Here is a 23,276-nt window from a genome sequence, read left to right as displayed (position 1 = left end):
TTTTCATCTTGCATATTTTTAGATTTATGATGTACATCCATGAAGACCGCAACTGGATAGTGAAAATTTTACAAAGATTAGAGTGGAAGAAAAACAATGGATGGAAAGAACAATTGAGGAGGATGAAGTAAAGAAAACAATTTTTCATTTCAAAAATAATAAGTTCCCTGGACCTGACGGGTACTCCATAGAATTTTTTAAAGCAACATGGGACATTATCAAAGATGATCTAATGGCAGCAGTTCATGAATTATATGTAGAAGAAAAGATGACATGGAGGGTGAATTGCTCATTTATCAGCCTAATTCCCCAAAAAGAAGACTCAAATACACCAAAGGACTTCATACCAATTAGTTTGGTGAGAAGTTTATATAAGATACTGTCCAAAATCCTAACTGAAAAGTTTAAGACAGTGCTACCAAAGCTGATCACAGATAGTCAAGGTGCATTCCTAAAAGATAAGCAAATACTAGATGGCATTTTGATGGCCGGGGAAATAATAGATTCAAGAATAAAGAGTAAGCAGCCTGTACTTTTGTGCAAACTAGATATTCAAAAGGTTTTTGACAACATAAGTTGGAACTCAGTGGATCATTTATCGCGGGCATCTGGATTTGGGGAAAATGGAAGAATTGGATTAAATGGTGTTTCACTACTCCACAACATTCCTTATTAATCAATGGAGCTTCAACATAGATATTTACTCCTCAAAAAGGCTTAAGACAAGGGGATTTATTGTCACCCTTCTATTCATACTAGTTGCTGATAACTTCACCAAACTCATGAACAAATCAATGAAAATTATCATGCTAAAACAACCAAGTCATGATATCCTACTTACAGTTTACAGATGACACTCTTGTGTTCTTAGATGCGAGAGAAAAATAAGTAGAAAGTCTCTTACTGGTGCTACAAATATACGATACTATTACAGGACTGCCTGTTAACTTACATAAGAGTTCAGTGGTGAGTATTAGGGCTAACAACAGGATAGAAGACTTTGCTGAGATTCTGAAATGCTCCATAGAGAAGCTACCACTCAAATATTTAGGAATGCCAGTGGGAGATACTTGTAGGATTATAAGCATCTGGGACATTATAATGGAGTAATTTCAGAAGAAGTTATCTCCATGGTTAAGGAAAATCTTGAACAAAGCAGGCAGGTTGGTTTTAATCAAAAGCATACCATCTGCATTGCATGTTTACTTCATGTTTATTATCCCCATGCATGTTTGTGTAGAAAAGAAGCTTACTCAAATAATGAGAAAATTTTTGTGGGGATCTTCATCAGCAAAAAATAAAATCAACTGGATTGCTTGGCACAAAATTTATAGATCAAAGAAATAGAGGGATTTGGGAGTTCGAAATTTGAGACTTATTAACCAAGCACTACTCTCAAAATGGAACTGGAGGTACAAAACAGAAAAACAAGCATTATGGAGGAAGGTGATCAGAGAAAGTGAAAGGGGAAGAGAATGATCTATGGGAAAGAAATTTGATCATCCCTCATGGAAGAGGGTTTTGGTAAGGGATACAACAATGTAAGCCAATTTTGGAGCAAAAAAACTGATCTCACAATCAACAGTGGAGCATTAATAAGGTTTTGGCATGACATTTGAGAGGTCAAATCAATCTCAAGAATGCTTTTCCTACAGATTTTAAGAAGACAACACATAAAAATGGTCACATTAAGCATATGATTCAAAATGGAGTATGGGATATAAAATTCAACAGAAATCTGAATATAGAAGAGATGCAAGATATTTTGAACCTTATTACTTACTTAGGATATCCTCCAATTCTCTCTGAACAACAGGATGAAACTTCCTGCAAATTTGGTGAAAAATTCCCAGCTAAATAATGTTATGAATGGCTAAATGCACAAGAGAAGACAATGATTATAAACCAGACAACAATGGTTTCATACAAGAATATATGGATTAAGCATGTTCCTCCTACAGTCTAGATTTGTATGTGGATGGCATTACAAAATGCAATTGCAACTGTGGATAACCTTAACATCCGAGGATGTCAGATACTCAATACCAGTTGTAATCTATATGGGAGAGAGGAAGAGACAGTTGATCATCTATTTCTTCATTGTTCTTACTCATTTGAAATATGGAACTACTTCTTGAAAGGTTATAATATAAGTTGGGTGCAAGCGAAAAGTTTGGAACAACAACTGTTGGCGTGGAAATTCAGAAGAGGAAGAAATAGGGGAGGAAAATATGGCCCTTGATCATATTTGCTATCATCTGGGAGATCCGGAATGAAAGAAATCAAAGGGTGATGGCAAAGAAAAGAGGAAAATAGGGTAAAGTTATCATTGAAGAAATCAAGAGGACCATTTACTTATGTGTGTCTGAGACAAACTAGTTTAAATTCATTTTCTTTAATCAATTGATGACCCATTGGAAAGTTACATTACGTGGAAATTGTAACTGAAACATAACGACCAAGGGGTTGTAATATTTACTTTTTCTCATTTTTTTCTTAATAAAATTATAACCAATTTCTGCAAATAAAAGAAAGAAAGAAAACAAAGACCGCTAGCATACGAATCTAATGCTCTTAATTTCAAATGAATTTGAAATTGAGTATTTATATGGGTGGATTTCTAACCATTAGATGATAAATTGTTGAGCGATGATCATAGTACCGAGCGATATAATGACTATTGCTGGCACAATAAAGACTAACGAGCAATACAGAGATCACCGAGCGACGAGAAATTTTTATTGCTCAGTAAATATACAACTTAGCCAGATATGTTCATCACTTTACCATACCCATGATGGGTACAAAAGTGGAAAACTAAGCTCTTCGCAATGTGTATGAGAACCATCCCAAAGAGTACAAAATACAAATATTTACATGGCAAATGCGTTCTTAGTAGTAACTGTCCGTCAAAGTTACAGACAGTTAAACCAATTACTTTTTGATTCTTGGACGATTGTTTGAAATTTCTTTAAACGCTTACTCAAAATGATTTTCCATACCCATCTTGATTTCTTCCTTGTGTTCGGTCCAACGTCCATTGATACGAAGGTTGTTGATGTTGTTAAAAGTTCTATGACCTTCCACCACTCGATGAAAATGTTTGGTGTTACGATCGCCATCTCTAAAATATCTAATTCTTGACTTTTGCCTCAACATTATGCTTTGACGACGATGAGCCACCTCAAAATCCAATTTAGACGTCACTAGCATGTCTTCTTCAATTTCAGTAAGACCCCTCTCATCATCTAGATCATCCAATTCTTTCAAATTGGCAAGAGACGTGTCTAAAGCCCTATCAATGCTCCCAAAGACATCTCTATTCCACACCTTCAACTGCTCCTTCAAAGCGTTTAACTTCTTTGCAAAACATTCACCGGATCGTACCTACAAAAGAAAACGATTCCCACCATTCTTGCATTAAAGGGATTATGTTAGTACCTTCAGGCCGTGCTAATTGAAATCGAAAAGGACAAGCCCCCCAATTCGAGTCCAATGAGCATAACTCAATAGGAAAATGATCCGAAAAAGGTCTTGCAAGGCGCTTGAAGATGATATTTGGAAAGTGATCTTCCCAATCCGAAGAGAAAAGAAAACGGTCAATCTTGCTCTTTTTGTTAGGCGGCCTACTCCAAGTGTACTTCGCACCGGAAAGAGGCAAATCCACAAGATCAAGGTCATTACACATTTTATCAAAGAGTTTCATTGAATTTGATGCTCTACGGCAACCTCTTCTCTCCACCATGTATCTTATCTCATTAAAATCTTCACCGAAACACAAAGGTATTCCATCCCAATAACCGTGCAAGGTAGCAAGCTCCATACGAAATTCTTTTTTTTCATTCACAATGCAAGGACCATATACCCCGATCAAAACCCAATGAAAATTATCTTCCAAATTACGGCAAGAAATACTTATAGTAAAAATACCTTCAAGAAAGTCATCGACTTCAATCATGTTCGAGTTCCATATTAACAAAATTCCTCCTGATCTTCCGTAAGAGTTTAAAGCTATCGACTTACGTGGAGTTACACCCCAACATTGACACACAATATCTTCAGTACAAGCACTAAGCTTCGTCTCTTGAATCATAAGAATAGTAGGCTTCCACCATTTCACAAGCTTTTTCAACTTGGAGTGCTTATCCGGATCTCCAAGACCATTAACATTCCAAGATACTATATTAAATATTAAAAACTATGATAACCGGATGAGAACAACAACCAAATGACCACACCTTAATTTGTGGCACTATCCCCCTTGAAAAATTCATCTCTAAAGGCGTTCGCATGGGAAAGAATTATATTTGATGCAAAATCAATTTCCTTGAGAGAGAATTCAATCCCGGAGTAACTTCCGGATTCTTTGAGATTGCTAAAGAGTACCTTGAATTTTTCATGTACACTTTTTGCCAACTCTATACCGCCACTATTATCAATCCGTGTTGGTTTCTTACCATTACTTGTTTGCGATGCCGCATCGTCACTATCATTGGCAATAGGGCTGTCAACGGATAAATATCCGTCGGATATTAGACAATCCGATAAGGTTAAGGTTAAGAATTATCGGATATCCGATATCTGTTAACATCCGGCGGATATCAAAAATACAAACCGATATCGTTAACGTTAATCTATCGGATAACGGATATTTATCCGTTAAAATCCGATAACGCCTGTCACAGAAGCAAATGCAGAAATGCTGAAAATTTAGGTTGTTCTTCAAGTTTTTTGACAGTCTTTTTTGTTCAGGTGTAAGAAATACAAACCACACAAACACCTCAGTCACATCACACATGAAAAAACAAACAACAACAGAGTCTGCAACTACAAACAAAAAACTACACTCAAACAGGCTAGATCTTCTTTGCTGGTTTCATTTTGCATCAACTTCAGTCGACGACTTCCATATCTGTATTCACAATCACAAAAACCTGGTTAGGGTAGCTCAATACTTGGACACTATATTAGCTCATCTACTAGCGTATGAGATCTAATATGCTTTTACATGTTACAGTTCTAATTACAGTTCTGGAACAAGTGCAATATGGTAGCTCATCTAATGTTACAGTTCTAATATGGTAGCTCATCTAATATGGTAGCTCATCTAATATTAATATTGTTACAGTTCTAATATGGAAAAGAATTAAGTAAAGGAAAAGAAACGAAGATTTACCTGCATCAAAGAAGTCTGGCATCCAATCACTTAAGCATAGCAATGCTTGGACTGCCTGAAGTTCCAACTCTGTTGGATGCTTTATGACTTTCAGACATTCTGAGAACAACATGAATAAAGTATTAGTAAAACACAGAACATGAAAGTCATAAAGCATAAAGCATGTTGTTCAAGAAATAGAAAAACTCTGTTGGATGTTATCGATTTCAACCAATAATAAAACTCTAATCCTTTACCTAAACCCATACAAGTTATACTCACTCGCACAGACACACTGACCTTGGTATTTCCAAACTCCGTGTTTGCAGATCCTGCTGCAGAGTTACAAGCACCAGTCTTCAGCCCTGCAAGCAAGTAAAACATCAGTTTACCTATATATCTCCAAGAAATCCAGAAAATACAACAAATCAAACGTTGAAGACAAATTCTATCACAACATAAGATGTTTTAACTTCCCAAAATCTCAAATCGAACTAGAGGTTAAATGAAGTTTTAACCCAAAATACACCCAACATTTAACTGAAGAATCAACAATTGGAACTTAGCATATCATTTCACACGCACAAAATGAACTAAACCGGTAACCCCTAAATCGAAGTTGAAGCTGCTTCATACAAGAATGAAAACATCAAAACAATTGAAAGAAACCCTAGCTTACCTTGAGGATTTTCGCACAGCTGATTCAAACAACACAAAAAACTAAATCAGAAATCCCTAATCGAACTATTCAAAATCCAACTATTCAATCTCACTTTCAATTACCTAAATCAACAGAAAAACAAAGAAAATAAACAAAAAACTTACAAAATCATACTCACCAAGATCCACACCGACCTCTGTTCAACTTCTTCAAATCTCCTTATCCCTCCTCGAGTCCTCGTTTTCTCCTCCAAAAATTCCCACTGCCAAAATATCTAGAACTCAGAAGATTAGATTACGATTAGGTTCTCCTTGTCGGCAGCGGGCAACATATATCTAGGGGTAGGAAATTACAAGTACACCCCTAGACTATCGGATATCGGATATTAACCTAACGGAAAGGCCTATTCCAATATCGTTATCGTTAAGAGAAAATATCCGATAAAATATCCGATTCCGATATCCGATATCCGATATGTCGGATAAAATCATATAGGATGTCGGATTTCGGAAATGGATATCGGATATCGGTTATCCGTTGCCAGCCCTAATTGGCAACCTCCTTGCGCATGTTTTTATTCACATCACAGCTGTCCAATGTGGTACTAGTCTCCCTCACCAAATTTATGTTACCATCCTTCTTGCTTGAGGCACTAGACCCCCTCACCATCTCTCTGCCACCACCGTTCTTACTTGAAACGTCTCCATATTCTGATAAACTAGAGCCAGGAGAGACTCCATGAGACGTTTTGGTCTTTAATTTCTTCTTTAAACTTCTTAGCGAGGAATGATCCAGGGAAACAGAGCTTGAAACATGCCCCCCAGTCCCAAACTCAGCAGGTACGGAAGTGGAGACACTATCTTCTGTGTTTTCATTTGGAACATAAGATTGTTTCTGGCCCAAAAGTGAAGGCCCATTTTCTGAGTAAACCCGTTTAGGAGCTGTAACTTTGTTTACCACATGGTCCACAAAATTTTCATTTTCAAACGTTTCAAAGTGAGCTGTAATTTTGTTTGCTACATCATTTGCATTTTGAGCAGTTTCAAAATTTGAATTAAAGTCTTTACGTACCATTATAGGCTGTAGGACATTGACTGCAACTGTTTCTTTGCCGTACTTGTCGGGTATGTGACCAGTTGACCGTTCAGTAGGTCCCACCAATGCCATTTTCCCACATACGAGATTATCTTCTTCCCCAACTCCGGTGCTTAGTTCCCTCCTCCGGTGCCAAAATTTGTTATTTTGATATATACGATCCTTATTGACAACAACAGGTTTATATTCCGCTTTTGAAGTCTCCAAAACATCACCAATCATCCGTATCTCAACTCAAATTTTAGTATTCTCCAGAATCACATCCTCGCACCATACTCCATTGCTTACCGGGCCATTAACTTTCACTCTGACCTCAGATAAATCAGTTGCCATTGACTTTTCCGGGCAGACCTCCACCAAACCCCCAAATTTATCTCCTAAAGCTTTGAATGCAGAGTACTCCCATAAATTAAATGGAATTCCACAAACACCAATCCACACTTTGTTAATTTCCTTTGGATTAGGTCTGACAACTTCATTAATTCCTGCAAACCAAGGATATAATGTGTCTAAAAATAATTTTATTGTCAAGAGTTTCATGACCACAATGTTCTTCATTCGTCTTTGAAAAATAATTTTATTGCGCTTATCTCTAAGAAGGCGGGTGTAGAGGAAGTAAAATATTTTCGGCCAATTAGCCTTATTGTGAGTGTGTACAAAATCATTTCAAAGGTTTTGGCGGAGCGTTTAAAGGTATATCTTCCTACTCTAATCTCAACAATTCAACCTAGTTTTATTAAAGGAAGACAAATTCCTGATGGGGTATTGATAGCAAACGAATGTGTGGATTCTAAACTTCGTCAAAAATTACCGAGGTTGGTTTGAAAGCTTGATTTTGAAAAGGCTTTTGATAATGTGAAGTGGAACTTTTTAAATGAATTCTTATTCAAAATGGGGTTTGGTGGGGTATGGAGGGCTTGGATTAGAAATTGCTTAACATTCTCAAAATTCTCGGTTCTTGTTAACGGATCGTCTTTCGGTTACTTTGGTAGTGAAAAGAGACTTCGTCAAGGAGACCCTCTTTCTCCTTTTCTTTTTACTATTGTTGGTGAAGTCTGAAGTTGTATGTTGAGCAAAGCACAAGAACATGATCAAATCTCGGGTTTTTCGGTCAAGGAGGGGGAACAAAAATAAATCACTTGCAATTTGCCGATGATACTAACATTTTTCTTGATGCTAAGAGAGAACAAGTTGATCCCCTCCGCTACCTTCTTCTTTGTTTCGAGTTAACTTCGGGTTTGAAGATAAATTTCTCAAAAAGAGCTTATTTGGAGTCGCGGTCGAGGATGAAGTTGAAAATTATGCTAACATGTTAGGATGCAGGTATGCGAGTTTTCCTAGCATATATCTTGGCCTCCCATTGGGAGACAAGGTAAGTGGCACTCAAAAATGGGGAGAAACACTTGAAATTTGCGAGAAAAGAGTTACTTCATGGAATGGAAAAACAATAGTAAGAGGAGGTAAGTTAACTCTCATCAAAAGCGTTTTATCTAGTCTTCCCATTTATTATCTCTCGATTTTTCTTGCTCCTTGCTCCATAACTAAGAAAATTGATAGAGTTGTGAGTAATTTCTTATGGGATGATCAAAATAAGAAAAGAATTCACAATATTGGTTGGAAATTGTCTTCAAAACCAAAAGAAAAAGGTGGTCTTGGTATAAGAAGAACTAAGCAAGTGAACTCGGCTTTGTTAAAAAAATGGTGGGGGCGCTTTGGCGTGGAGAAAGATGCATTGTGGAGGAAGATAATGGTTGAAAAATTTGGCGAAACATTTACCGGTTGGGAAACTCTCCAACCCAAAGGTTCGAAAGGTGGTAGCTTGTGGTTTAATATCTATAAAGAGCTTGAAGATTTTAATAAAAGTATTAGATTCAAGATTGGAGCGGGTAAGGAAACTAGATTTTGGGAAGATTTTTGGCTTGGTGAAGGAAGATTATGTGATATGTTTCCTTTGGCATATGAAGCTTCAAGGACCAAGGAATTTGTGGTGGCTAGTATGTACGACGTTAGGGAAGATAGTGTAAGGTGGAAGTTTATGTCTAGGCAAAGATATTCTCAAACCATTTCAAGTGAAGTGTTATCAATATCAAATCTTCTTTCTTCCATCTCTATTCAAGAAGGGGTTATGGATACCCGAATTTGGGTTGGTAGTGATCATGGTCAATATACGGTAGAGGATGGAATTAAAGTCAACGACGATCAAGGTGGGACGGATTATCCATCCAATATTGTTTGGAGTAATGAATACCCTCACAAAATCAATTTCTTTATTTGGCTTCTTTCTCATGATTGAGTAATGACGGCGGATAAACTTTTACGAAGAGGTATGGATATCTCAAGTGTTTGTCGTTTTTGCGAAGAGGACGATGAATCAAGTATGCATTTGTTTTATGGTTGTTGGAGAATACGGAGAATATGGGACTATTTTGTTGAAGGGTGTCAATTTGGATGGTCATATGACCCTAATGTCATTACATCTATGGAGACTTGGAAATTTAATTGGGGAAACGAAAGACTTGGTCGATAATGGAATAACATCCGGGTTGCTATATGGTGGTGCATATGGAAAGAGCGAAATGTAAGAACCTTTGAAAACAAAAAGAAAACTTTGGCAAGCCTCATTAGAGATATCAAATTGCAAGCATTTTTTTGGGCCGAATCAAATACAAAAATGTTGGGGCTTACGGCAAATATGGTGATTTCTCTGTGGGATTCATTATACCGGCCTCCGTCATAAATTATTTTTTTGTGGTTTTTTATTTGGGTAGCCGAATCCCCTTTCGGTTCCCTTTTTTTGTTCGGTTGTAATCATTGGGTTAAGGTACCTCTTAAATGCTTTTTTTCAATGAAATTTCTATCTGATGATCCAAAAAAAAAAAAAAAGTTAACCAATTACTTACTGTTACCGAGCAACTGTAAGAAAATGAAGTGAGATTTTCTTTACCCTTTTAGTTACATTTGTATACAAATGTCGACTGGCATTGATCTATCAACGAGGAAAAACGCGTACAATGATTAAAGGTGGCATCACCAAGTCCATGAAGGTCTAAATCAATTTACAAAACAAAACGAAAAAGTTAAAAGTATCTAGTAATACTAATGGATTTGACAGAATGTCGATCAAAAACGAAATTCATCCCTTTCTCAATCATATTCTTTCACAGTAGGTAAAACTAAAATTGGATCAAATAGTAGTCACATTTCACGTGCTGATTAGAAAAATCTATTCAACGCCCCTTCAATATTTTTTTTACTTTGTAGAATATTTACCCAATCATTTGAAACTAACAACCCGTTATAGAACAAGTTTATCACATTATAGACAAATTTAATCATTCTAATTTTGAAATAGTGAACATTATGGAGCCTTTATTCGTACGGACAGTTTTCTTTTTCTAATAGGATTGCCTGGTAGAATCTTTTTCCTATATATTTCAACGTATGATGGAAACATCCTTACTTATTATGTGTTTAAGACAATTATGTTTCTTTTTTTAAAATGGATGGCTACATTTTTCTTCTACATGATTTATTTAATTAATAGTGCTAACGAGTTTCGAAGGTTATCAATAAAAAATTTAGTGCTGACGAGTTTTGAAGTTGATCATAAATAATTTAAAGCTAACGAATTTCGAAGTTAGACTAGTTATATCATCACCTAATGGCTTTTATATTGTAGATTTGTAGTACTAGTAGTGTAATGACATCGGTTAAAAAGTAAATATGCACGATTGCCTAGAAATAAAAATAATTATGTCCAGGAGGTAATGAAAAAACGTGCATCTAGCTCAGCTGGTCATTCCCGTTTCCCAAAATTTCATGCGTTCCAGGAGGTCCCAGGTTCGAGCCCTCAACGGTATAATATTGCAGGAATTAACATGGAAAGTAGTGTTAGCTTGCCCCCTTGTGACACAATCTCATCCCTCATCCGCTTCGGCTCCCTTAACTAGGTTACCCATGAGGCTCGCTGGTAGATTAGCACGGCAACCTGATCAATTAATGTAGTAGTATGTCGTTGGAGCCTAGCTTGTTAGGCTTCCAACTAGTTAATGTAATATTCTTTAAAAAAAATTATATCCTTAAATCCCTATAACTATACTAGGTACACAAGTACAACCGCTGCCACGGTGAAAGGACCAACCGAAGAAGAATCTGAAGATGGGGTATGTCTGCGACTACTTTCGCCCGTTTCAGAAAAAGTGATATTTTCGCCTTATTTCAAAAAAAAAATGATACTTTCGCTCAATTTCAAAAAAAATGATACTTTCACCCCGTTTAAGAAAAAGTGAAACTTTCGCCTTGTTTCAGAAAAAGTGATACTTTCGAAACCGTCCCAAAAACGGAGCGAAATTATTACTTTTGCTGAAACGTAGCGAAAGTATCACTTTTCCTGAAACGGAATGTGAAAGTATCATTTTTCCAGAAACGGAAAATCAGTCAATCCATAAACCAAAATATGGTTGCATGATGTGTTATGCATCATTTGTGATGGTTTGCATAATGACTATGTATTCAATTTTCAAAAATTGTGTCTAAAGTGAAAGTATCGCTTTTCTTGAAACGGAAAGAGTACGTATATAATTTTTTATTTTTTGTTGAAGCATGTAGATACATTTTATTAGTTGCAACGGAAAATTAGTTGACGTATGAACCAAAATATAAAATATGGCTACATAAAGTATTATGTATCGTTTGCGGTGGTTTACATAATGGATATACATTTAATTTTTTAAAATTGTGCCTAAAATGATAAACACTTCCGAATTTTTCGTAAAAACTCTAAAATTTGATATTGTTATTTGTGCTCATTGCGTATATTTTTTTATAACCTTTCCAACGAGATAAAATTTGTAAAACTCCAAGGCACGGATTTTTAAAGTTTGCTTTCCAATTGTACCTTTAAAAGAATAGGATATATAAGGAAAACTAGGATACATAAGGAATTATGTGAAAAGGTTTCACCAAAAAAGTCTCACCAAATTCAATCTTTTTTATCAAATTGAACATTTTTGTTAGGTTTCAATTTACAAAAATATGGCCATAAAAGGGACTCCCTCCTTTCGAACCCTCCGGTCGGTCGGTCCAATTAACTTACAATTTATGATATTACATTTACATAGGTTCAATCCCCAACCCCTTATGATAAGAAGTTTGAGAACCATCAGATCAGTTGATGGTTCTCAATAGGGGTGTGCAAAAAGTCCGTAATCGCGGATTTCATCCGTATCCGTTCGTAAAATTACGGATGAAATCCAATCCGCAAGATTTATGGGTCGATTACGGGTGGGATTCTCAAATCCGCACTTTTAACGGTTTGGTTACGGTTGGACTTTGAAATCCGCGGATTCACCCGCACTGTAGAGTAGTAAGGAGATTGAGACGATACATGAGAGATTAGGTCTTGTTTTTACAATAAATTATTTTGCTAATGAAATTTATAAGAAGACGGAAGATGTGAAGCAGATTAGTAAAAAAAAAAAATTTAACCATGCAATGTATGTTCCCTACTTTCTGTTTCTGATATAAACGTTCTGTGAAACTCGAGAGAAATGAAGAGTTAAATACGGTTTCGTCGACTGGTAGTTGTTCTCACTGCGGATAAATATCATTGTGGTGAAAGAGTACGCCACAAATCATAATTTGTCCAACAATTAACACGAAATCCCATCAAACATCAAACAACTGAGGACGAATTGTCATAATAATGTGGAACAAGGTAAAAGAAAGCAATACTAGATTGCTATAAGCAAGAAGAGAAGAGAATTCAAGCAAGAATAGAAAGATAAGTTTTGTGTTTAATAATTTGATTGAGTAATAGATAGCTCTTACAAGACTTAATCTAGCCTTTATATAGGCTTGAAGAATAACTAAACTAGGAAACAGAAAACTAAAAGGAAATCTAAAAGAATCCTAAAAATAAGAAAGACTGAAACTAGGAAACCATGGAAGCCAAACCTCTAAGCGGAATCTTCTGGAATTGTAGTATGCCCTGCATCAGTCCCCCCTTCTAGAGTAAAGCTCGTCCTCGAGTTGTCCAAACAAACCAGAAGTTCATTGTCACCATGAAACGTAAAAATCTCTTGAACATTAAATGTGTTGGAGATATTCCAATCATTTGGTAGATCAATAACATAAGCATTATCATTGATCTTCTTTAAAACCTTGAAAGGACCATATTTCTTCATCTTGGTTTTGTTATAAGTACCCACTGGAAATCTCTCTTTTCTTAGATGTATCATCACGAGCTCCCCTTCCTTGAAGGTTTTAAACCTCTTGTGTTTATCAGCATCCTCTTTATATTTAGAATTGGACTTCTCCAGTTTAGATTTTACTTCATTATGTAATTCAGTTGCTTTGTCTACAAAAGAGTCGGCTGCAGTGTTTGTACTCTGTGTGGTGGGTAAGGCTACCAAATCAAGAGTATGATTAGGTACTTTAGAGTACACAATCTCAAATGGAGTTTTCCCAGTAGAACGATTCACAGAAGTGTTGAAAGCGAATTCCATATGTGGCAATAACACATCCCACTGCTTACTATTATCCAGGCACTTAGCTCTAATCAAATTCCCAAGTGATCTATTAACAACCTCAGTCTGTCCATCAGTTTGCGGATGTGAAGTTGTGCTGAATTGTAGAACTGTGCCTAAGCGCATCCATAAACTTTTCCAGAAATAACTCAAAAATTTGGTATCTCTGTCAGAAGTGATAGACTTTGGAACCCCATGCAATCTTACTACTTCTTTAAAGAACAAAGAAGCAACATTAGAAGCGTCAGTTGATTTCTTACAAGCCACGAAGTGAGCCATTTTAGAGTAACGATCAACTACGACCATAACAGAATCATTACCTCTAGCAGTACGAGGTAAACCAAGTATAAAATCCATACTTATATCAACCCAAGGTGCATCAGGAACTGGTAAAGGAGTATACAACCCGGTATTTTGAATTGTACCCTTTGCTCTCTGACAGACCATGCATTTTTGTACGAACTTTTGTACATCACGTTTCAAAGATGGCCAGAAATATCTTTCTTCAATCAGGGCAATGGTTTTATCTCTCCCAAAATGACCACCAAGACCACTGCCATGTAATTCTCGCATAAGATGTAAACGTAAAGACCCTTGAGGAATACATAATCGATTCCCTTTAAAAAGAAAACCTTCTTGTATAAGAAAATCATCAACCCCATGAGTTTGAGAACTGCATTGATCCCATAGTTTGCCAAAATCTTCATCTTCTGGATAAATGTCTTTGATATAGTCAAATGCATAACTCTCATTACGAATTGTAGTTAATAGATGACTTCTTCTACTTAAGGCATCAGCAACTTGATTCAATTTGCCACTTTTATGTCTCACGGAGAAAGTGTATTTGTTGAGTGTGGAAAGCCATCGATCATGCATTCTGTTAACTTTAGCAGAAGTATTCAAAAACTTCAAAGCATGGTTGTCAGTGTTGACAACAAATTCCCTATGTATAAGATAAGTATGCCACTGCTTAAGAGATTGAACAAGAGCCAATAACTCTAATTCATATGTAGACCATTTCTTTTGTGCATCTGAATTCTTCTCACTGTAATATGCAATTGGATGACCCTCCTGTGATAATACTGCACCAATACCAACAACAGATGCATCACAATCTATTTCAAAAGGCTTGTTGAAATTCGGAAGTGCAAGAATTGGTGTCGTACAAAGCTTTTCTTTAAGAAGAATAAAGCTTTTATCCATTGCTTCCGTCCACTCAAACTTCTCCTTCTTGAGACAGTCAGTCAAAGGTGCAGAAATAGAGCTAAAGTTCTTCACAAATCTTCGATAGAAAGAAGCCAAACCATGAAAACTACGAACATCACGAATAGAAGTAGGAACTGGCCAATCTTCAATTGCTTGAACTTTAGAAGGATCGACATGAATACCATCAGTAGAAATCACATATCCCAAAAATGTTACTGAAGAAGCCATGAAGGTACACTTCTTCAAATTAACATATAAAGAGTTGTCAGCAAGAACTTGAAACACTTGTGAAAGATGTTGGAGGTGTTCTGGCTCACTGCGACTAAAAATTAGTATGTCATCAAAATAGACAATAACAAATTTACTGAGAAAGGGTTGGAGAACCTGATTCATAAGTCGCATAAAAGTACTAGGTGCATTAGATAACCCAAATGGCATGACCAGCCATTCATATAAACCTTCACGTGTCTTGAATGCTGTTTTCCACTCATCTCCACCTCGAATGCGTATTTGGTGGTAACCACTGCGTAAATCCAACTTAGTAAAAATAATAGAGCCCGACAGTAAATCAATCATATCATCAATACGCGGGATCGGAAATCTATAAGGAATGGTGATGCGATTTAATGCTCTGCAATCGATACACATCCTCCATCCATTGTCTTTTTTACTAACCAAGAAGGCAGGACTGGCACAAGGACTGTTGCTAGGTCGTATCAAACCCTTTGTAAGCAAATCATTTACCTGTCCCTGTAATATCTCATGCTCAGCAGGACTCAAGCGATAGTGTGCTTGGTTTGGTAAAGAGGCTCCAGGAATAAAATCGATGCAGTGTTGAATATTCCGTAAAGGAGGTAATGCAGTTGGTAGTTCATCTGGAAATAAAACATTATATTGAAATAATAAGGGCTTCACCTTTGCAGGCAACTCAATCATAGGCTTAGAATCTTCATGGGAATGTAAAGAATGTTGTGGGTGCAAAGAACGAATAACAGTGGCTACGACAGCATCAGTCTGCGCACAAGAGTTTGAAGTGGAATTGGATGGACTAAGAACCTTGGTTTTCCCATTATGAACAAAAGTGTAAGTATTCTCGAATCCATTGTGAACCGCGTGAAGATCGTATTGCCAAGGTCTGCCAAGAAGAAGATGGGTTGCCGTCATATTAATGACATCACATAGAACTGTGTCTTCATAACCCTCAAAAGAGAATGACACATAACACTGAAGAGTAATCTTCTGTGTGCTAGAGGCATTAACCCATCCTACAGTGTAAGGTTCTGGATGAGAAGTTACTGGTAGTTCAAGCTTCTTAACTACGTGATCAGCAATATAATTATCCACACTGCCACTATCAATTATCATCTTGCAGATTTTACCCCCAATATAACATCTTGATTTAAAAATACTGTGTCTCTGAGACTTGCATTGTTGAGTAAGAAATAATGGACGAATCATCCCAACAAACTCGTCGTCATCACCAGGTGAGTCTTCATCTTCGAACTCATTAAGCGCACCAGTGACTTCATTAATGAACTGAGGTTCACCAATCAAAGCATTGAATTTCCGACAATCACTAGAAGTGTGCCCCGATTGCTGACATTTATTGCACTTATCTCCACGAAATTTTGTATAAGCATTATTAGCTCGCTGTTGCGGTGGAAATTGTTGTTGCCTGTTATGAAACCGATTCCCTGTAGTAGGAGGAGTTGGTTGCAGAGAGTGAGACTGCTGACCCGGCTGAAGATCAACTGGATTGGCTAAGATAGGTGTAGCCAGAGGTGGAGTATAAGGCACAATATGGCTAGGTTGTCGATGTGAATGGCTAACATCATCATAAGGAGGCCTGGGAATATTCAAAACAGTATCTGGAGAAAAGTTTTGAGATGAATTGGTACCCCTGTAAGTATTTTGATAACGCCCTTGTCTGGATGGATAAATCCTAGAAGAACGAATAAGACGATTTTCTATCTTAATAGCTTGCTGCACAGCTTCGACCATAGTAAAAACTGAATGAGTCATACCATTTTGTATTAATCTATTCAGTCCCTCAATGAATCTTGCAACTAACTGTTCTTCAGATTCTTTGAGTTGATTTCGTGCGACCAAATTATAAAAATCTGACACATATTCTTCAACAGTTCGTGCCCCCTGCTGAATGTTTTGTAATTTGATGAAAAAGTTGCTGCATAAAGTCTCTAGGTAAGAACTTATCCCTGATCAAAGTTTTCATAAGTTTCCAAGTACGTATTTTCGGTTTGTTAGCGTTTCTACGATCATCACAGATCTTATCCCACCAAGCTGCAGCTCCTCCTTTGAGTTTGTATGTCACAAGTTTAACCTTAGCATCTTCAGGGATTTCCATGAATTCGAAAAAAGCTTCTACCTCAAAGAACCAATCAGTTAGTTCTTCAATACGAAAATTTCCAGAGAAGTTGGGAATATCAGCTTTTAGTTTATATTCTGGTAAAGAACTGTAAGGGTTGTGACCAGTTTTTAAACGTCGTTCTTCAATCCAATTATTCTCTAGATCGTTCTCACGTTCATCTTCATCATCACTGTCAAGTGCAGGAGAAACTATCTTCTTCTTTGAATGACCTATGAAACCTTCATACGATTTCTTAATGTTTAAAGTACGCAATACATCTTCAGGTACTTCATCATTCTGTAAAAACTGAAGTATATCTTCTTTAGTTTTTCCTTCTAAGTCTACAAGCTCAGGCATATCCAAATCTAGATTTATATGTTTTGCAACCTTCAAAAGTTGATTCTGCATGGTTTCAAGCTTGGTATCTCTTAACCCTAATTTGTCCTCCATGGACTTCTCAAGAGCTTCAGTAATGTTTTTTGCCAAAATCTCGGTATGAGATTTGATGAGAGCTTCGATTGCTGCTAGAGTAACTGGTTGAGCAGTCATATTTTATTTTTATTTTTTATTTTTTTGTATACGAAAAGGAACTAAAAAAGGACTGAAAGGTGTTGCGGAAGCGATGTAAAGGATCAAGTTATAGGAATGAAAACCTAAAACTAAGAGGTTGATACCAACTAATGTGGAACAAGGTAAAAGAAAGCAATACTAGATTGCTATAAGCAAGAAGAGAAGAGAATTCAAGCAAGAAGAGAAAGATAAGTTTTGTGTTTAATAATTTGATTGAGTAATAGATAGCTCTTACAAGACTTAATCTAGCCTTTATATAGGCTTGAAGAATAACTAAACTAGGAAACAGAAAACTAAAAGGAAATCTAAAAGAATCCCAAAAATAAGAAAGACTGAAACTAGGAAACCATGGAAGCCAAACCTCTAAGCGGAATCTTCTGGAATTGTAGTATGCCCTGTATCACATAACCTCCAGGAATTCAGTAACAAGGGTTGTCTAATCAAAGGGAGAGAATCTCATGTCATCATCGCTCTCCTCTTTCTCTTCCTTTTTCTCCTCAGCTGCAGGTGCTTCAGCATAATCAGCTGATGCTTCAAGAGATTCCTGAACCAATTTCCTCTCCAAATAATAAGCAAAAACCCCGGTTAATCCGCATCCGTCCCGTGTCACTCGCCGATCCGCGAACATCAGATTCACGGATGATTGGGCCGGACATGATTGAATTTTTCAAATACTCAATTTTAACGATTTGGACACGGATAACCTCTAATCCGCATTCGTCCGTCCGTTGAAAACCCCTAGTTCTCAATTATGTCCTTAAATCACTTTTAAATGTGGCATTGAAAAATATGTAGCAGTAAATTTTGATTTATTTTGGTGAGTGGGGATGGCTTGGTCGACTAACTAGTTGTGGACTTGTGCTCCTTCGCCTTTGAACATGGAACCCACCTACATTGTCTCCTAACTAAAACGTGGAAGTGAGATATTTTCTATAAATAATTCTGAAACCTTTTCATCACAATCTCAATTCTCACACCTCCCTCTCTCCCTCCCTCTCTGTGTATTTTTGAAATCGAACTTTCAGAAGAAAAAAGAATGGCATTGACCCTCCATTATTCATCTTCATTTATCAATCCGATAGACACAAAAACCTCAAAAACACAAGAAGAATCTTCAACGGGTTCTATTTCTTATGCTCAGCCAAACTCATCAACATGCCGTCTACGTGTAAAAAGTTCGATAAAAATGGAACATGCGTCACGTGAAAACAAGACTCAAACGTCGATTTTCGATGGGAAGAGACAACATGAGATATTGGAGAAGTTTCATGGATTATCAGGTGGTCGGAAAACAGGTTCAGGTGTGCCGGTTTTTGTTATGTTACCGCTTGATACGGTGTCGATTGGTGGGAATCTGAATAGAGCAAGAGCCATGAATGCTAGTTTGATGGCTTTAAAAAGTGCAGGAGTTGAAGGAGTTATGGTTGATGCATGGTGGGGTTTGGTCGAGAAAGATGGACCATCCAAATACAATTGGGATGGTTATTTTGAGCTTGTTCAAATGGTTCAAAAACATGGTTTGAAGATTCAAGTTGTTATGTCTTTTCATCAGTGTGGAGGAAATGTTGGAGATTCTTGCAGGTATGCATGAATATGATTGAAACCTTTTATTTTTATCAGCTACTATTTGAATATCTAAGCTTCTTCATTTTTTTTTATGCATTTCTTTCCCTCTTGATTTTCTTAGCTTTATGATAGATTTTCTGAAAAAAATTTGAGAACATTGCAAAATTTAAGACTCCTTATTATCCTTATTTTCAAGCCTGTTTATCTTTAATAATTGGTATACAATTCATTTTATTTTTTGAACAGTATTCCTTTACCACCATGGGTACTAGAAGAAATCAGCAAAAACCCTGATCTTGTATACACAGACAAATCTGGTAGAAGAAACCCTGAATATATATCATTAGGCTGTGATTCATTACCTGTTCTTAAAGGTAGAACACCCATCCAGGTCTATTCTGATTTCATGAGAAGCTTTCGTGAAACATTCTCAGATTATCTTGGAGGAGTCATTGTGGTAAGCCATTTTATTTCTTTTCGCTAATAATAGGCATAAATTAGAGCTTGAGAGTTGAAACTAAATCATCAAAATGAAATTTGGACGCATTATTGTTGTTGCAAAATGAATAATTCAATGTCCGGAGAGAACTATCTCACTTTGTGGACCAAAAGCTACTCCCTTTCCGCGTATGCAAGATATATACTATATATTTTGTTTTGGAAAATTTGTTTTTTTCTATTAACTCGATATTCAAAATTCACAGGAAGTACAAGTAGGAATGGGCCCTTGTGGAGAGCTAAGGTACCCAGCTTATCCAGAGAGCAACGGAACTTGGAGATTCCCTGGAATAGGAGAATTCCAATGTTATGACAAGGTAAACACAGACTGACATACAAACCCTAGAAAATCTCACTCATTTTACATGTTAAAATCTTTCCAATTAGTTTACTATCTCCAAAATTTAAACATATTTTCTCTATTGTAAAAAACAGTATATGAGAGCTTCCCTGAAAGCAGCATCAGTAGCAATAAAAAATGAAGACTGGGGAATAAGTGGACCTCATGATTCTGGTAACTACAACCAATTCCCAGAAGACACTGGTTTCTTTAAAAGAGAGGGAACATGGAACACTGAATACGGTCAGTTTTTCCTAGCATGGTACTCTGATAAACTAGTTGAACATGGTAATCAACTACTAGGAGCTGCAGAGGGAATTTTCCGAGGAACCGGAGCCAAATTATCGGGCAAAGTAGCTGGTATACACTGGCATTATGGAACTAGAGCACACGCAGCTGAATTAACTGCTGGTTACTACAACACCAGGAACAGAGATGGATACTTGGCTATTGCTCAAATGATGGCTAAAAGAGGTGTAGTTCTAAACTTTACGTGTATGGAGATGAGAGACGGAGAACAACCTGCACATGCAAACTGCTCCCCTGAAGGACTAGTAAAGCAAGTTAAAATGGCAACAAAAACAACTGGAACAGAACTCGCAGGTGAAAATGCATTGGAAAGGTACGATGAAAGCGCATTCGAACAGGTATTAGCAACCAGCAGGTCAGATACCGGAAATGGACTAACAGCCTTCACATACTTGAGGATGAATAAAAGACTGTTTGAAGGTGAGAATTGGAGGAATTTGGTTGCATTTGCAAAGAACATGTCTGAAGGTGGTAGAAATGTAGGACTCTCAGAATATGATACTGGTCGATCAGATCTTTACGTTGGTCTAATCATCAAGAAGGATAAGAAGACTGAAGAAGCTGTACTAGTGTGAAGATTCATATGTAGTTTCAGAGTGTATTTTAAGTAGGCAAAGTATTTTAAGTAGGCAACAAAAGGGAGTGGATACAGATATATACTACAATCACCAGAGTAATTGGCAGAACTTGAATATATGAATAAATAATAAACAAAAGAAAAGTATTGAATCCCTCCAAACCATTAAAAAAAAAACGTTATGACTTGTATGATTAATTCTCTATAGAAAACTGGGTCTGCGAGTTCATACTACTAGAACTTTTAAGTGTGTGCAGGGTTCATGACAAAATTGTAACAAGTGCTTTGGTAACTTATTAATAATATGCAGTCATTATATTCTTAATTTTCAAGCCCCAGCTAATCACCAATGTCGAGAGAAAAGAATGCAGATACCCTAGCTAAGCAGCAAAAAGAAGTTAAGAGGGTGAGCCTACTTATCCTCGAGTCACTCAACATATAAACAATGATTTTACGAAGCCTAAACTGGATTGCACTAGAGATGGGTGTAAGTTTGTTATACTAATATCTAACGGTGACAAGAAATAACATTTTACATTACCATCACCAACTTGCCTTTTGGAAAACAGTTAGCCTTTAAATACTTTTGTGAAACCCTTTGATGGCAACAAGAGTAGCATATGGATAGTAGAGGTCACTAAGTCACTATGGATGAAAAGACTCCACCATCTCATGGTGTATGGCTAAGAAGATAGTCAATGTGAAAACCATATTAGATAAACTCTTTACTGGAACCCTATATGTACACTTAATACGATCAAGGAGTATCATTTAAGAAAAATCAAACACAAGATACAAAGAAGACTACAGCACATAACAGACATTATTTTGGCTTTTATACCTAAGTAGGGATGTCAAAGAGCAGCACTTTAGTTTGCAAGAATTGGCCGGATCAATTCTAATTCCTAAGCCGTAATTTGAAGAAAAAAATTAGACACATGGAGATCCGTAGAGTAATCATGCCAATCATTCAAAATCTAGCAATTTCGATACTCTACAGAGAATTATTTACACTAAGGAAGCGATCTCGTGAGTGTGCAAATATCACACATTTCTTGTTCTTGATCAAACCTAACACATTGTAGCATAGAGTAATAATATGAGTTACATACCGAAACCAAAGAAGAAACTACACCTTCTTCACCGTTATGAAAAAGATTTGGGGAAAATTTCTTCAATCACTGGGGTGGAGTTTCGTTTTGATTATTATTACCGCGACGAAGATCTTGGATTACATTTCCAAGTTCTTTACGTGATGATTCTCTTCCAAACATGAACCCATACCTAATTTCAGAAACCAAAAGAAGGAGTTATAATGAAACCGAATGAATTGAGAATTTTAATCCCTAAACCCTAAAAGTTGTGCGAATAATCATTACCAGAATGAAATAGTGGAGAAAACTCCTGCAGCTGCAACCGTTTGAAGAAGAGTCAATTTTTTATCCATGAAATCAAATAGTTCCCACTTCCAAGTTGGCTTCTTCAATAGAAAATCAAATGCCCTGGAAAATTGAATCTAAAACCCTAGATAGCAAAAACCACCTTATGATAGAGGAATGTGGTCGCCCCGAGTAATGCCCGAGCTATGATGCTTCATAAGTTCTAAGGCCTATGATTATTTATTCTTTTCCCGATTAAGGGATTATGATTACTGCTGATTAGGTAAATCTATTTTATCCTCCACGATTAAGGTTAACCCCTATGGGCTAGATTGAACTGCTAGATAGGCCAAAAAGTGTTGTAAATCAAGTATAAGTGTGGGAAAAAAGTTATGTTTACTTCTCTCTCCTAGCATTTGCTCGCAGTTCTTTTTTTTTTTTGCTCGCAGTTCAACTAGCAGTGAGATTGAAACGCTGAATGATTCAGCGCTCAAAAAGTGGTCCAAACGCTAAATGATTCAGCGTTTGGGAATATTCCAGGGCATCACCGCTGAATTATTCAGCGCTTCCCCGCACAAAAATATATAAGTCAAGCGTTGTTCGGTTCAGCTTTCACCTTGACGCTGTACTGTTCAGCGTTTCGCTGCTAGATTCGCCATGCCAGACTTAGGAGGTTACCCTAGCTGACGTGGATGACCAATCTAGCAGCTAGATATCTAGCCCATATGAGTTAGCCTAAGGTGTCGGTTGATGAGCAAGCCACATTTATGGGTATAGAGGGGAGTATCCTGCAGTCACATGGTTACCGTATATTTGTACTATCTCACACTTTTGGGGGTATTTTTTCATGAAAAACCCAAACCGTAATGAATTTGAAGTTAATATTTTGTGGATAAATTCTTCAATTTTCAACGGCTCATCGTAATAGACGGTAGTGTTACACGTCTCGGAATATATTCATTTTTAGTATGAACATAAATTTTCATAAGAGGAAAATATCCCCAAAATTTCAGTTTCAAACCCGT

General features: G+C 36.8%; 3 protein-coding genes and 1 long non-coding RNA gene across 4 annotated transcripts; 1 reads left to right on the top strand and 3 right to left on the bottom strand.

The window, feature by feature from the left end:
* Positions 1-2,979: 2,979 nt before the first annotated feature.
* Positions 2,980-5,422, bottom strand: LOC113305924. Its single transcript, XM_026554911.1, has 6 exons — positions 5,413-5,422; positions 5,177-5,275; positions 4,770-4,821; positions 4,387-4,504; positions 3,479-4,198; positions 2,980-3,387 (listed from the first exon to the last, which is right to left on the bottom strand). Exons 1-6 carry the CDS (start codon positions 5,420-5,422, stop codon positions 2,980-2,982), a joined length of 1,407 nt encoding a protein of 468 aa, XP_026410696.1.
* Positions 5,423-5,455: 33 nt separating this feature from the next.
* On the bottom strand, positions 5,456-6,127 carry LOC113304107. The gene is made up of 3 exons (XR_003338056.1): positions 5,995-6,127; positions 5,835-5,853; positions 5,456-5,520 (listed from the first exon to the last, which is right to left on the bottom strand). It is a non-coding gene; the product is annotated as an uncharacterized LOC113304107 (long non-coding RNA).
* Positions 6,128-18,558: 12,431 nt separating this feature from the next.
* LOC113302613 (beta-amylase 3, chloroplastic-like) lies at positions 18,559-21,197 on the top strand. Its single transcript, XM_026551557.1, has 4 exons — positions 18,559-19,163; positions 19,395-19,605; positions 19,853-19,963; positions 20,082-21,197. The coding sequence occupies exons 1-4, from the start codon at positions 18,619-18,621 to the stop codon at positions 20,868-20,870; spliced, it is 1,656 nt and encodes a 551-aa protein (XP_026407342.1). The 5' UTR covers positions 18,559-18,618; the 3' UTR covers positions 20,871-21,197.
* A 629-nt stretch (positions 21,198-21,826) lies between these two features.
* LOC113306761 lies at positions 21,827-22,497 on the bottom strand. The gene is made up of 2 exons (XM_026555674.1): positions 22,252-22,497; positions 21,827-22,156 (listed from the first exon to the last, which is right to left on the bottom strand). The coding sequence occupies exons 1-2, from the start codon at positions 22,317-22,319 to the stop codon at positions 22,051-22,053; spliced, it is 174 nt and encodes a 57-aa protein (XP_026411459.1). The 5' UTR covers positions 22,320-22,497; the 3' UTR covers positions 21,827-22,050.
* Positions 22,498-23,276: the final 779 nt, after the last annotated feature.

The sequence above is a fragment of the Papaver somniferum genome, chromosome 8 (assembly GCF_003573695.1).
Source record: "Papaver somniferum cultivar HN1 chromosome 8, ASM357369v1, whole genome shotgun sequence".
Taxonomy (NCBI): Eukaryota; Viridiplantae; Streptophyta; class Magnoliopsida; order Ranunculales; family Papaveraceae; genus Papaver; species Papaver somniferum.
The sequence above is the reverse complement of the archived record's forward strand: the minus strand, read 5'-3'. Positions and strand labels throughout refer to the sequence as shown.